Below are 13,005 nucleotides of genomic sequence, written 5' to 3'. Positions count from 1 at the left end.
CGATGCAGGGCGCTGCGGGTGCCGGTGTGGGGCAATCCCGGCGCGGGTACTGGTGCGGGTGGGGTGCGGGGCGGTGGTGCTGAAGGACAGCTCCGCCCCCCCCTCCGCCCCTCCCGCCCCCCGCTCCTCCGCCGCGCCGCGCCGGGCCGGGCCGGGCCGGTCCCTCTGCCGCTGCCGCCGCCGCCGCCGCCGCCGCCATGCCCCAGCCGGCCCCGCCGCCCGCCGCCGCCGCCGCCGCAGCATGAAGCGGCAGAACGTGCGGACGCTGGCGCTCATCGTGTGCACCTTCACGTACCTGCTGGTGGGCGCCGCCGTCTTCGACGCTCTGGAGTCGGAGGAGGAGACGGCGGAGCGGCGGCGGCTGGAGGCCAAGAGCCAGGAGCTCAAGAGCAAGTACAACCTGAGCGCCGAGAGCTACCGCGAACTCGAGTGGGTCGTCCTCAAGCTCAAGCCGCACAAGGCCGGCGTCCAGTGGAAATTCGCCGGCTCCTTCTACTTCGCCATCACCGTCATCACCACTATAGGTACCGTCTTCCCGGTGTTCCTGCCAGTCCCGGATACCCTCCTCCGCCTACCGGCTGCGGGACGCCGGCTCGGGTCAGCCCCCCACCACCACTTTCCCCGGTGCAAACCTTCCCCGACACCCCGGCCGTCCCCGTGGTATCGGGGTGACCCAACCGCTCGGCTCCTCCACTACAGGGAACCCCCCCAGCCCGTTTCCCTGATATCAGGGTGACCCGACTGCGTGGTTCCTCCGCTACCTGGATCTCCCCCCCGTCCCCATAGTGTCGCGGCGACCCGCCTGACCGGATACTCCGCTACCCGGACACACACCTTCCCCGCCCGTCCCCGTAGTATCGCGGTTACCCTCCCGCCAAGCCCCCGATATCCCCCGGAAAGCCCCGTCAGCACGCTCCCCAGAATGCCCATCCCCGCAGCGGCAGGAGCATCCACCTCTGCTACCACTAAATCCCCGCTTGACCTCCGCCCGTCCCCCCGGTATCGGGGCGACTCTCCCGAAGAGGAGATTCTCTGCCACCGCAAAATCCCATCCCGGATCCTCCCGAAATCTCTCTTTCCCGTAGCGTCAGGGCTACCCGGTCTGCTTATAGCTCCGCTGCCCTGGGAACCCCCCGCCCGGACCTACGCCCATCCCCGCGGTATCGGTCGGATCTACTCGCTAGCCCTGCTTCCCAGCTCTGGAGCCCTCACCGGACACTCTCTTTCGCGCCCATTCCCGAGGCATCGGGAATCCCTCCTGCCCACCCTCTCCCACCTCCTCGTCCTAGGGGAACAGCAACGTGCCCATCCCCGTGGTCTCTGATGTCCCCGCTCTCTAGGCATCCCTATCCGTGCAGCCTCTGGGCTCCTCACCGTCACATCCCCCCGTTTTGCCCCCCCCCCCCCCGCACGGACCTGGGGCCCGTCACCCCCACTCCCTCACCCCACTGCAGCTTAGGGGGGAGGTCTAAGCTAGGACCCTATTTCCAGCCCTGCGGGGCGGCAGCGAATGCTGGGGGGGTCCCAGTGGGGCTGTAGGACGGAGAAGGAAGAGAAAGGTCCCCTGAGGACAGAGGTCCCTCGCAGCCCATCTCCTGCCCCTCCTGGGGGATGGATCTCCAGACCGGGGGACCCGGTGCCCCCTTGCTTGCACAGATGCACTGACCTAATAGGGGAGGTATCAGCGTTGCACCCCCATGCTCGGGGTGCTCCTCCAACCCCAACCTGGGGATGCTCAGGGTGTCAGGAATCAGGATCCCTCGGGAGATGCTGCTGGAGACTGCTTGGAGGGTGGGGGCGTCCCCCAATTTAGGAGAGGGGCTGAAGGAGCTGAGGGGGCTGCAGGGTTCCCCAAGGTCCAGACCAGTTGGACTGCCGACCCATCTGTCCTTGGGTGCCCTCGATGGGGACCTGCCATCCCCTGGTCCCCAAACTGGGCGGCTGTTGGTTCCCGAGGCTCAGACACGGGTGTTGTAGCAGCTGTTGGCTCCCGGGACTGACACACGGGTGTCAGAGCGTTGGTGCTCGGTGCTGACACGCGTGTGTCTGGGTGGCCGTGGCTGAGTGGCGGCAGGGTCTGGCCCTTCCCTGCTGGCGGGAGCAGCCGGGAAAGGCTCTGGAAGTGAAGCCAAGCGGCTTATGTTTGACGTGAGAGGGAGGAGGAGCGGGCAAGGGGGTGCGCGGGGGGCTGGGGCGAGGAGCGAGCGGGAAGCGAGCAGCGTCTCGCTAGCCCACACAAAGGATGCTGCAGTGACGGAGGAAGGAGACAAAGCCGGGCAGGTGGGCACGGTCCTGAGGCTGTAGCTCAGCACCGGGCTGCGGGCAGGCGTGGAGGCTCTTCCATGCCTCCCCTGGACACCGCCTGCTCTCCCCTACCTGCAGCTGCCCGGACCCCAGAGGGATGGAGGAGAGGTGGCTGAGCCCTGACGCAGGCGTTACACCCCAGCAAAGCATCCTGCCGCCTGCAGGGGGGGTTAAAACCTTGATCCCTTCATTTGAGGTGTGTTGTGGGAGCTCAGGGGCCGCTCTGGGGTTGGGGTGATGACACCCAGACCCCCAAAACGTGTCTGGCCACAGCAGAGCGGGAGGGGGATGCAGAAGGAATGTCCCCAAACTGGGCTCTATTGCTCTGCTGGCATTAAGCACTTCTCTCCCAGCAGCTTCAGCCTTTCCATGATGTCCAAGAGTCCCTATGGAAGGGGAACAGACATAACTGGGTACAGCCATGGTGGTTTCATCAAAATCTGAGGAGTTAGAAGGCAGGTGGTTTAGCTGGCCTGTGGCAATGGAGCTCGAGTGCACCAGCAACAAGAGCAAAATCATCAAAAGCCACTGCTGTCAGGGAAGACAGGAAAGAAAATTCCATTATTCCCATGAAATGGGATTTTCCAGTGGAGGGGGAAAAAAGGCATTCTCCCAGGAAATCACCGACCAGCCCCTCTGTAAAGCTCCTGTTGCAGATGGGGATGGTGAAGAGTCAGGCTCCCGTGGCGCTCCAGAGGCAATCAGGATGTCAGGTCAAGATCTCCATGCCAGGGCCAGCTTTAGATGGGAAGGGGGGAAAGCCAGGAGGATGACAGGTCCCACTTGGAAAGTTTTTCCTACATTTCAGGGCTTTTGGGGTTTTTTTCCTTTGTCTGGGAAGGGAACCAAGAGGCGGCTGCTCTGAAGGTCCCCACTCCCTCCGCAAGGATGCCCTGCACCCTGCTAGTGGAGTGCAGCCCCACCAGTGCCTGGGGACCCCCAAAGCACCCCAGAGGGGGACCAAGGACTGGAATGTTTAGGTTTGCTGTCACCCACTCCACAAAGCCGGGGGGCAAACAGAGCTGCAGGGTTTGCAGGGACGGCACTCGCCTGTCCTCACAGGAGAGCTGATCCCCAGGGTCCCCTTGTGGGATGTCAGCATCAGCAGGACATGTCCCCTGTCACCTCCGTCCCTGTTCTCACACCACGGGCCTCTGTGCTCCAGGGCTGGCTGTGATGGCTCTCTCTGGATCGCTCCCAAAAGACACGTTCCCCCCCTTCTTCCTCCCTGACTCGCTGTGCGCAGAGGCAAGCAGCCATCTGGGCTGGGGCAGGTGGCAATGCCACCATGGTGTCACCATCTGTCACAGCCCTCCTCCTGCCCCACTTGTTTATCAGCGGAGCAGGGGCCCTAGGGTGAGACCAGGTCCTCACTGACCCTCTTCTGTACGGGGTGTCCCTGTCTGTCACCCCATCACCCCCATCTTGGGCTGCCCCTCTGAAGGCAGTAGGCCTGACCTCACTCCATCACATCCATACTGGAAGCTCTTATCCTTCCAGCACCAATGGGAAGGGAAGGACCCCGATTCTCTGGCTTTGGGGGATGCAGCAGAGGGAAATGTCTCAGGGAAGGCATGGGAACCACTGGAACAAGGAGGAGGTTGAAGCAGTCTGGGGACTGCAGTGAGGCTGGTCAAGGGGAACCCACTCTCTCTGGCCCCTCTGGACATTTCTGTTCCCATCCTGCACTAGCTCTGCCTGCTAAAAGAGATAGCAGTAGAAATTAGTGTTGGCACATTTGATAGGTTTCAGAGTTAACATGCCGGAGGGAAAAAACTGTCCCATTCTGTTCCAGAGCGGGGATATCTCTCCCCTCAGCCCAGAGCCCCACAGGATGCGATGCCCAGTGCGTGACCCCAGTCCCATTACAGGCAGTGGAGAGGGACAGGCAGTGTCTCACCCCTTCCAACCCTGTGGCTCCCTGGGGCGGGGTGGTCCTTTGAGTGCTCCAGCCATGCTGCAGGGGCTGGCAGAGAGCAGCACTGGGCAGCTGGGATTGCTTTCCTTCCCTATGCAGCTAACCATCAGGCCAGCCCTCGCCTGTGGTATGCTGGTATTGCTCATTAGGGTGTTCACTCTGAAACCTAATGAGGGTATACACCCCTCTGCCGCTGACTCTCAGTGCGGGGAGCACAAAGAGGGTGAATGGGGAGATGGACTGTATGCACAGAGATCAGAGTCATCCCTGAGCCCTTCCCAGCAGCAATGTGTGGTTTAGGGGTGAGGCCACGGCCCCAGCAGCCTGCCCTGCTGGGGCTCAGTGCCTTTGCCAAGGGGGCAGAGCCTCTTCCCAGGGTGGCTCCAGCAAACCTGTGGTGTGACAGAGTGGAGTGGTATTGTGGGTGTCCTCTCCCATGGAATTCTGCCCATGGACCCTCTGAACAGGGGGCTTGGCCCTGCTGGCCGGATCACTGCCCCTTTGCGAGCATCCCTCCCTGCCATCCCCCACTCCCGCCCAGGCTATAAATTCCATGCTCCTCTCCATCCTGAAGCGATAACAGCAATTAATACCCGCTCCCTCCCTGCCCCCCTGCCTGGCCTCTCCCAGCTGATGCCTCATTAAACTCGCCAGCAAAGCCTGACTCAGAGTAAGGCATAAACACCACGTGCAGGGCAGAGATGCTCTGAAGCGAGGGGGGAGTCACCTAGGACAGGGCCAAAAAACCCCAATTTCTTTGGGTTTGGGTTTTTTTTCCACCGGTTACCAAGCCTCAGGGCTGGCTGCTTCGTCTCGGTGCTGCCAAGTCTAGTGCCAAGAGGGCAGACTGGAGCTGGAGGCTGCGGGAGAGCCCCGCTCTGCTGGAGTGTGATTTATGGGCCGGCTTAAATATTTATCAGGCGGCTCTCAGGCTGAAGTGACTGCGGCGCGGGATTTATAGTGGGCACCACCACCTTGGATAAATCACAGCAGGAGGGTTAATTGAAGGAGCAAGAGTGGAGCGTGCTGTGGCGATGAGGGGTCTGCCTGCAGAGAGGGAAGAAGGACAGTGGCCATGGGGCAGAAAGTCTGCACTTGTGCTGCAAGTGGTGCTGGGTGCATGGTGCTGAGCACTGGTGCACGGTGCTGGGTGCTGGTGCATGATGTTGGTGCACAGCGCTGGGCACTGGTGCATGGTGCTGGTACACATTTCTGGGTGCCTGTGAATGGTGCTGGGCACTGATGCATGGTGCTGGGTGCCATTGCACACCCCTCCACACCTTGCCTTTACCCAAACAAAGCTGGGCACCAGGAGGAAGGAGCCACATCCTGCTTTTCACACTGGAGACCCTGGGTGAAGGCAGCCAGGAGGGCTGGTGTCAGCCACTGCTCTGCCAGCCTCCAGCCCTGCCCTGCAGGGGCCTGAGCCAAAAGATGGGTGTAAATAACCCATTTTCTGTAAAGGAGGAGCAGCACACGGCATCCGTCTGCTCCCGGGGATGCCCCAGCTTCAGGTCTGTGCTCTCCCAAGGGGTGCCCCCAGCAAAAAAACCCAACAGGACCAGTCTCCCAGATAGGGGTGTCCACCAGCATCCAGCCATGCCCATCACTGGGGTATTATGCCTTGCCTGCCAGCGCAGAGGATACCCATGTCCTGCTGCAGGGGCCCTAAGGTCAGAGGGAGACCCCGCTTTTGCAGGAGGAGGGGAGGGATGGAGCAGGAAGGGAGAGGGGGCCGGGAAAGGGCCTGGCGGAGCCCCAGGACAGAGGGAAAAACTGCCAGTTTCGGTGCAAACAGGCGCTTGGCCGGCTCAGGCATTTTCCATGACACCATCCTGCTCCCCCCGCCCGCAGGCAGCAGGGCTGGGGGGGCCGGCGCTGGATGCACCCCCAAACCATCCTGCTCTGCCGCCTCCCCCGGCAGGAGGGCAGCGAGAGGGGATGTGGGGCTGCCCCTCGGCACCCTCACTGTGGTGGGAGCAGGGATAGGGGGGCTGTGAGACACAACCGCACCCCAAATGTATAAGATAAATCTGGGGAAAGGGGTCATGGTGATGTGGGGACAGGGGGGTGGCAGGGGGCAGATGCTGTTACAGAGGATGGGAGGGGGTAATGGGGAGTTACCCCAATGCTCTATTTTGCGGGGGGAGGGAACGGGGGAGCCCAAAGTCTGCCCCCCATTCCTCTCACCCACAGGAGGAGTGAAGGGGTGCAGGAGAGGTGAGTGCAGCATGGGAAGAGGTCTGTGGGTGGGTGGGTGATTGGATGGATGGATGGATGGATGGATGGATGGATGGATGGATGGACGGACAGACAGGCGGACAGACGGATGGATGGTCATAGAATCACAAAATCCCAAGTTGGAAGGGACCTCAAGGATCATCTGATCCAACCTTTCTTGGCCAAGTGTGACCTAGAGCAGTGTCCCAGCACCCTGTCCAGCTGAATCTTAACAGTGTCCAACACTGGGGAGTCATCACTTCCCTGGGGAGATTATTCCAGTGGCTGGTTGGTGAAAAATTGTCTTTTTGGGTCCAGTCAGAATCTCCCCATTAGTAATTTGTGCCCATCACCCCTTGTCTTTTCCATGTAACTCCTTGTAAAAAGGGAGTCTCTGTCTTTTTCGTAGTCACCCTTTAAATACTGGAACATGGGGATAAGGTCTCCCCTGAGCCTTCTCTTCTCCAGGCTGAACAAGCCCAGTTCTCTCAGCCTTTCCTCACATGGCTGCCCAGTGCTTGGATCATCTTTGTGGCCCTTCTCTGGACCCTCTCCAGCCCATCCACATCTTTTTTGTACTGCAGGGATCAAAAATGGACACAGTATTCCCAGTGTGGCTTGACAAGCACTGAGCAGAATGGGACAATAACATCTTTATCTCTGTTGGTGATGCCTTTGTTGATGTTCCCCAGCAACCTGTTGGCTTTCTTTGCTGCAGGATGGAAGGATGGATGGATGGATAGATGAATGGATGGATGGATGGACAGATGGATGGATGGATGGATGGATAGACGGATGGATGGATGGGTGGATGAATGGATGGACAGATGGACGTACGGATGGATAGATGGTTAAATGCATAGAGGGATGGACGGACAGATGGATGGATGGATGGATGGATGGATGGATGGATGGATGGATGGATGGACGGATGGATGGATGGATGGATGAATGGATGGATGGACGGACAGATGGATGGATGGATGGATGGATGGATGGATGGATGGATGGATGAGTGGCTGGGTGGATGGGTGGGTGGATGGACGGACGGACAGATGGATGGATGGATGGATGGATGGATGGATGGATGGATGGATGGATGAGTGGCTGGGTGGATGGGTGGATGGGTGGATGGATGGACGGACGGACAGATGGATGGATGGATGGATGGACGGATGGCAGGCAAGGTGAGAGGACGTCAGGCTGGTTGCCTCTTCATCTGCTCTAGTGAAGGTGCAGCGAGGACAGTCCCTGCTGTAGGTCCAAGTTGCAGCTTGGACTGGAGGAGCCTGGGTGCTCTGTGTCCCTAGGCTTACTTCATCTGCATCACTCATGTTTAGCCCAGCCCCAGAGACCTGCTGCCCATGTCCCATCCCTCTGTTCCAGCTGCCGCTCACCCTGCCTGGCCAGGAGGCGTCCCCCGGCAGGATGAGCCCCTTCCTGGGGGACGGAGGCGTTGCTGGGCACGGCTGTCCCCATGCAGAACACAGCGTCGTGCCCCTTTGTGCTGCACTGTGTTTGCTCAGGGCAGGCTGCTGCTGCCACATGGCTTTTTCCCAGCTGCAGTTTGCCTGTTGTTTGCATCTCCCAGGCAATGCCAAGGGTACCCCATGTGCTGGCTCTACCACTGGGTACCCACTGCTGGGCACTGATAACCTGGCAGGGCTGGGCACAGCCTGGGTGGCTCTTGGCTGTGGATGCTGGACAGAGCTTGCACTATTTGTACCTCCATCAAGCTCGTGTCTCCCAGGGGAAATTGGTGCCCATTATACACTCAGTGGGATGCTGGTCCTTACTGGGAACAATGGGGTGGTGGGATGCAGGTCTGGATGCACAGCTGACATGAGGAGTATAAGGATCACACACTGCACCCCAAGGGATACCCACCCACTGCCTCCTTCCTTCTTATCCCTGACAGCCAGGAGAATAGGGTGCCTGGAGCTCTAGTCCCAGTTCCCTGCCATGGACAGGGACATCTTTCACTAGACCAGGTTCCTCAAGGGTTTCATGGTCTTGTGAAACCAGCCTTAGAAGGACCAGAGTTGGGTTCATCCCAGGCTGGGACAGAAACTGAGGTTGCTCCAAAGCATTGGAGCCCCCCAGAGTGGTCGATGCCTCTGTAGACATCTCCAGCCCCCATCAGCCAAGATACTTGAACCATCCCTACTTTCCCTTATTGCTCCTGCAGCCTCACAGCCCAGCAGTGCAGAGTGAAAGCTGCAACAGGTCAGGGACCACGGTGAAGGGCTCTAGCATCCCTCTGCAGGGGCCAGGCTGTTGCAGCGGCAAAAGGCAGAAGCCGCACTGGGTAAGGGAGGGGGACACCAGCCAACAGACAGCCAGGATATGGAACCCGCCCTGCTCCCTGCACGGACCCCAGTGGAGGAGCACCATGATGGCTCTGGCAGCAGGATGCAGGGCTCCTACCCTGCATGGAGGTGTCCTGGTGTGGGCCATGGCTCGTGGCCACAAGCCCTCGCTCCCAGCCAGCGCCTGCTTTCCTGCAGTGATGTGTAAAGCAGGGAGCTGTTTTCCTGACTGCTTCATTCCCCAAAACCTCAGCCCAGCTCCGGGTCCCTGTTGTCAGCTGGGATGCTCTGTGCCCTGCCCTGGCCCCCTGCACCCAGTGTCCCTCATGGTGTCCTGTCTCCCTGCCTTCCCAACCCTTTGCACCCTCTATCCTTGTCACACCTCCACTCTGCAAAGTCCTCCCCTCCTCCCATCCCCATCCCCAGCAGCTGCCTACTAATCCCGGCCATCCATCGCTCCCGACAGCCTGGGATTTGCTCCAGGCCAGGGCCCTGCTGAGACATGCACCTGCTCCCCACAGCCCTAAAAAGGAGAGGAGCCGGCCGCGTTCTGCAGGGACGTGTCATATTTTCTCTCCAGGGACACACGCCGTGCTCCCTGCCTGCTGGCAGTACCCTGAGCTGGAGCACCCTGACCATATTCTCCCATGGCAGCATCCCATGGGACATCCATCTGAGGAGCATCCACTGGCAGGGCGGTTTGGGGTGCAGGAGATGGTGAAGAGATGCTAAACCCCTTTTGGAGGGAGGGCAGGAGCATGGCAGGAGCCTCACTGAGACTGCCAGGGAGCTTGGCCAGGCTAGGATGTGCCACAGTGCCAGTGCATGCCAATGCGTGTTCCTTGAACCTGGCAACTGCGGGACTTTGCCACATCTTCGAGAGCTGAGCACTCTCCAATGTGGCTCCTTGCCACAGTGGATGAAACCACAGGTGCAAGAGAGCTTTGGGGGTTCACCCTTTCCATCGCCTTCCTGGGGTCTCCCTCTGCCTCCCGGCCGGATTTCATATCCCAGTGACCTTTCCCCTGTCCTCAGACGTGCTGGAGATCAGGCAGTGCCTGCTAAAGCCGGGAAAGGGGAGGGGGGATGACAGATTGACGGATGCTTGGACGCGCTGTGAGAGCTCATAAACTCCTTTCCCTGGGGAAACAGGGCTAAATATAGCTGCAGGAGGCTGCGGTGGTGAGGGGCAGGCAGGAGCAGGCACGAGGATGCTCAGCGAGGCTGTTGGCAGGGATGGGGGCCATGGGCACTGCTGGAGGCTTGTGTCCTTAAACCCATCCTCGACCGGCTGATGCTTGAAGAATGGGGATATTTGGGTGTCTGGGAGGGGGATAGAGGCATCTGGCAGGAGATGGAGGGCAGGCAGGGGCGGGCAGATGTGTAGATGAGGGCTCTGAGCCTGCCCTGAGGGCAGTAGGATGTGATCCTGCACAAATGCACCCAGTGGCCACCCAGGTGGCGTGGCATTGCCTCAGTTTCCTTTCTGCTGCTGGGGGAGAAGCACAACAAGCAGCAGGCCCCCCTTTTCCATCAGTGAGGGAAGGAGCAGGATGGTACCTGGCACTGATGGGAGCAGTGATGCTTTCCAGCAGTACCCCATCCCTGACAGTGTTCAAGGCCAGGTTGGACAGGGCTTGGAGCAACCTGGTCTAGTGGAAGGTGTCCCTGCCCATGGCAGGGGTTTGGAACTGAATGAGCTTTAAGGTCCCTTCCAACCCAAACCATTCTATGACTCTGTGATTCCCTGTAGCTCCCCGAGCCACAGCCCAAGTCAGCAGTGCTGACAGGGGTAGAAGATCGTGCCAGCTCCTTGGATGCAGCTTGAACTGAGACCTGATGATCCTTGGTTTTGCCTGGCTCTGGCTTTATCCTTGGTGTGCCAACAGTGATGGTGACGTTGAGGGATGCTGCCTGCCTCTGCCCAGCCAGGATTAAACAGAGCCAGTGCAGAACAAGCTCCTATGGGCTTGGGGTCTGCTGCAGCATCAAGCGGTCATGGGTGATGGTTTACTTGCTAGGGCAGGCCTTGGAGAAGTGGGTGCTGCAGCGGATGTGCTTGTGCCAGCATCCCCAGCCCTGTCCTAAACACGCTCAGGGTCCAAGGGGAGCATTTCAGAGCCTCCTGGGGTCTGAGTGATCAATGAGCTGGGTTGCAGACCCCAGGCCCCAGCACTGCTCCTGCCTGCCCCTGTCCATTGCCCCTGCTCCTGCCTCCTCCTGCCTGCTCCTGGACCCCAGTCCAATGGCTTGGGGTGTTGGGGGTGAAGCTCTCAGTAGCCTTTGCCCTGGTGCTCATCTGTGGTGTGGAGTGCTGGAGGGGTGAAAAAGAGAGAGGAAAGAGAAGGGGAAGGGGAAAAGAAAAAATGGGAAAGGGAAAAAGAAAGAGAAAGGAAAAGGAAAAGAAAAGTAAAAGGAAAAAGGAGTGAAAAGAAAAACAGAAAGAATGAAAGAGAGAAAAAACGATAAAGGAAAAGGGAGAGAGAAAAGGAGAGAAAGGGAAAGGGCAAGGAAAAAAGAGGAAGAGAAAGGGAGTGGGAAAGGAAAAAAAACGGAAAGAAAAAGAAAAAAGTAGGGACAGGCAAAAAGGAGGAGAAGGAAATAAGGAAAAGGAAAAACAGAAAGAAGGAAAGGGAAAGGAAAAAAGGGAAAGGAAAAGGGAAAAGGAGAAACAAAGGAAAAAGAAAAAAGAGAAAGGAAAGGATCAGGGAAAGGGGAAGGGGAGCAGCCAGTGCCCAACAGCGAGGGCCCCTCTGCAGCAACTCAGCCCGCAGCAGGGCTCCCCACACCCGCAGCCTCAGCTGCCTGTGCCCGTGATCCATCAGGAACAACCAGCGCAGAGGCAGGACAAGTCCCTTCTGTCAGGGCTTGTGCACAGGGAACTGAACTGAAACTCCAAAGGGACCCCAGGACTGGGTGTGGATGCTCCCCCTGCTCCCTTAGCAGCCCTGAATGGCAGGCAGTGAGGTGTGGGGACATGGGGATGGGGAACAGAGGAGAGCCAACTGCTATTGTCTCTTTGGGTCCTCAAAAATCCCTATTCTCCCTCTCTCCTGCGCCTTTCCGGTTGCTCTGATCCAAGCATCCCCAACTGCCCCCATCCCACACCAGAGATACATCACCTCGTCCATCACCCTCTTTCCCCATGAGCCAAAGGCTTTCCCCCTTCTCCAGCAACCTCCTCTTCATTTTCATTTAGAGACTCCATTATCCTACAGCCTGCAGAGCTGTCTGTGGTCACTCCTTGTGCCTGGGGATGAGGATGGCACCAGTCAGGGTTGGTGGAGGTGGTTTGAAGCTCTATACCCCCTAAACCCCCTCTCAGACCACCAAGTTGATCCCATTCTGTGGCTTTGCTCCACAGGTTATGGCCATGCAGCCCCCAGCACGGACGGGGGGAAGGTCTTCTGCATGGTCTATGCCCTACTGGGGATTCCCCTCACCCTGGTCATGTTCCAGAGCTTGGGCGAGAGGATCAACACCTTTGTCAAGTACCTCCTCCACCGTATCAAGAAGTGCCTTGGCATGAGGCGGGTGGAGGTCTCCATGGCCAACATGGTCACCATCGGGTTCTTCTCCTGCATCAGCACCCTCTGCATCGGAGCGGCAGCCTTCTCCTACTACGAGCACTGGAGCTTCTTCCATGCCTACTACTACTGCTTCATCACCCTCACCACCATCGGCTTCGGGGACTACGTGGCCCTGCAGAAGGACGAAGCCCTCCAGAACAAGCCGCAGTACGTGGCCTTCAGCTTCGTCTACATCCTAACGGGGCTGACGGTCATCGGGGCTTTCCTCAACCTGGTGGTGCTGCGCTTCATGACCATGAACGCCGAGGATGAGAAGCGGGATGCAGAGCACCGGGCGCTACTCACCCGCAACGGGCAAGCCAGCAGCATCCACACCACGGACACCGCCTCGGCCGTGCCGGTGGCGGCAGGGGGCGGCGGGAGCAGTGGCGGCGGCTTTCGGAATGTCTACGCTGAGGTTCTCCACTTCCAATCCATGTGCTCGTGCCTGTGGTACAAGAGCCGGGAGAAGCTGCAGTACTCCATCCCTATGATCATCCCCAGGGATCTCTCCACCTCGGACACCTGCGTGGAGCAGAGCCATTCCTCACCTGGCCACTGTCCGGAGACCCCCTCCAACAGATGTTTCTGCAATGCCCGCCGGTCGGCCATCAGCTCCGTCTCCACCGGGCTACACAGCCTGGCAGCATTCCAGGGGCTCATGAAGCGCCGCAGCTCCGTGTAG

The 13,005-nt window shown here is 59.2% G+C and overlaps 1 protein-coding gene across 1 annotated transcript; it reads left to right on the top strand.

The window, feature by feature from the left end:
* Positions 1-241: 241 nt before the first annotated feature.
* On the top strand, positions 242-13,005 carry KCNK3 (potassium two pore domain channel subfamily K member 3; the record flags this gene model as incomplete). Its single annotated transcript, XM_080616885.1, has 2 exons — positions 242-524; positions 12,116-13,005. 2 exons carry the CDS (start codon positions 242-244, stop codon positions 13,003-13,005), a joined length of 1,173 nt encoding a protein of 390 aa, XP_080473011.1.

This window comes from Psittacula echo, assembly GCF_963264785.1.
Source record: "Psittacula echo genome assembly, chromosome: 4".
NCBI classification, from domain to species: Eukaryota; Metazoa; Chordata; class Aves; order Psittaciformes; family Psittacidae; genus Psittacula; species Psittacula echo.
Note: the sequence above shows the minus strand (reverse complement) of the source record. Positions and strands in the feature narration are given on the sequence as shown.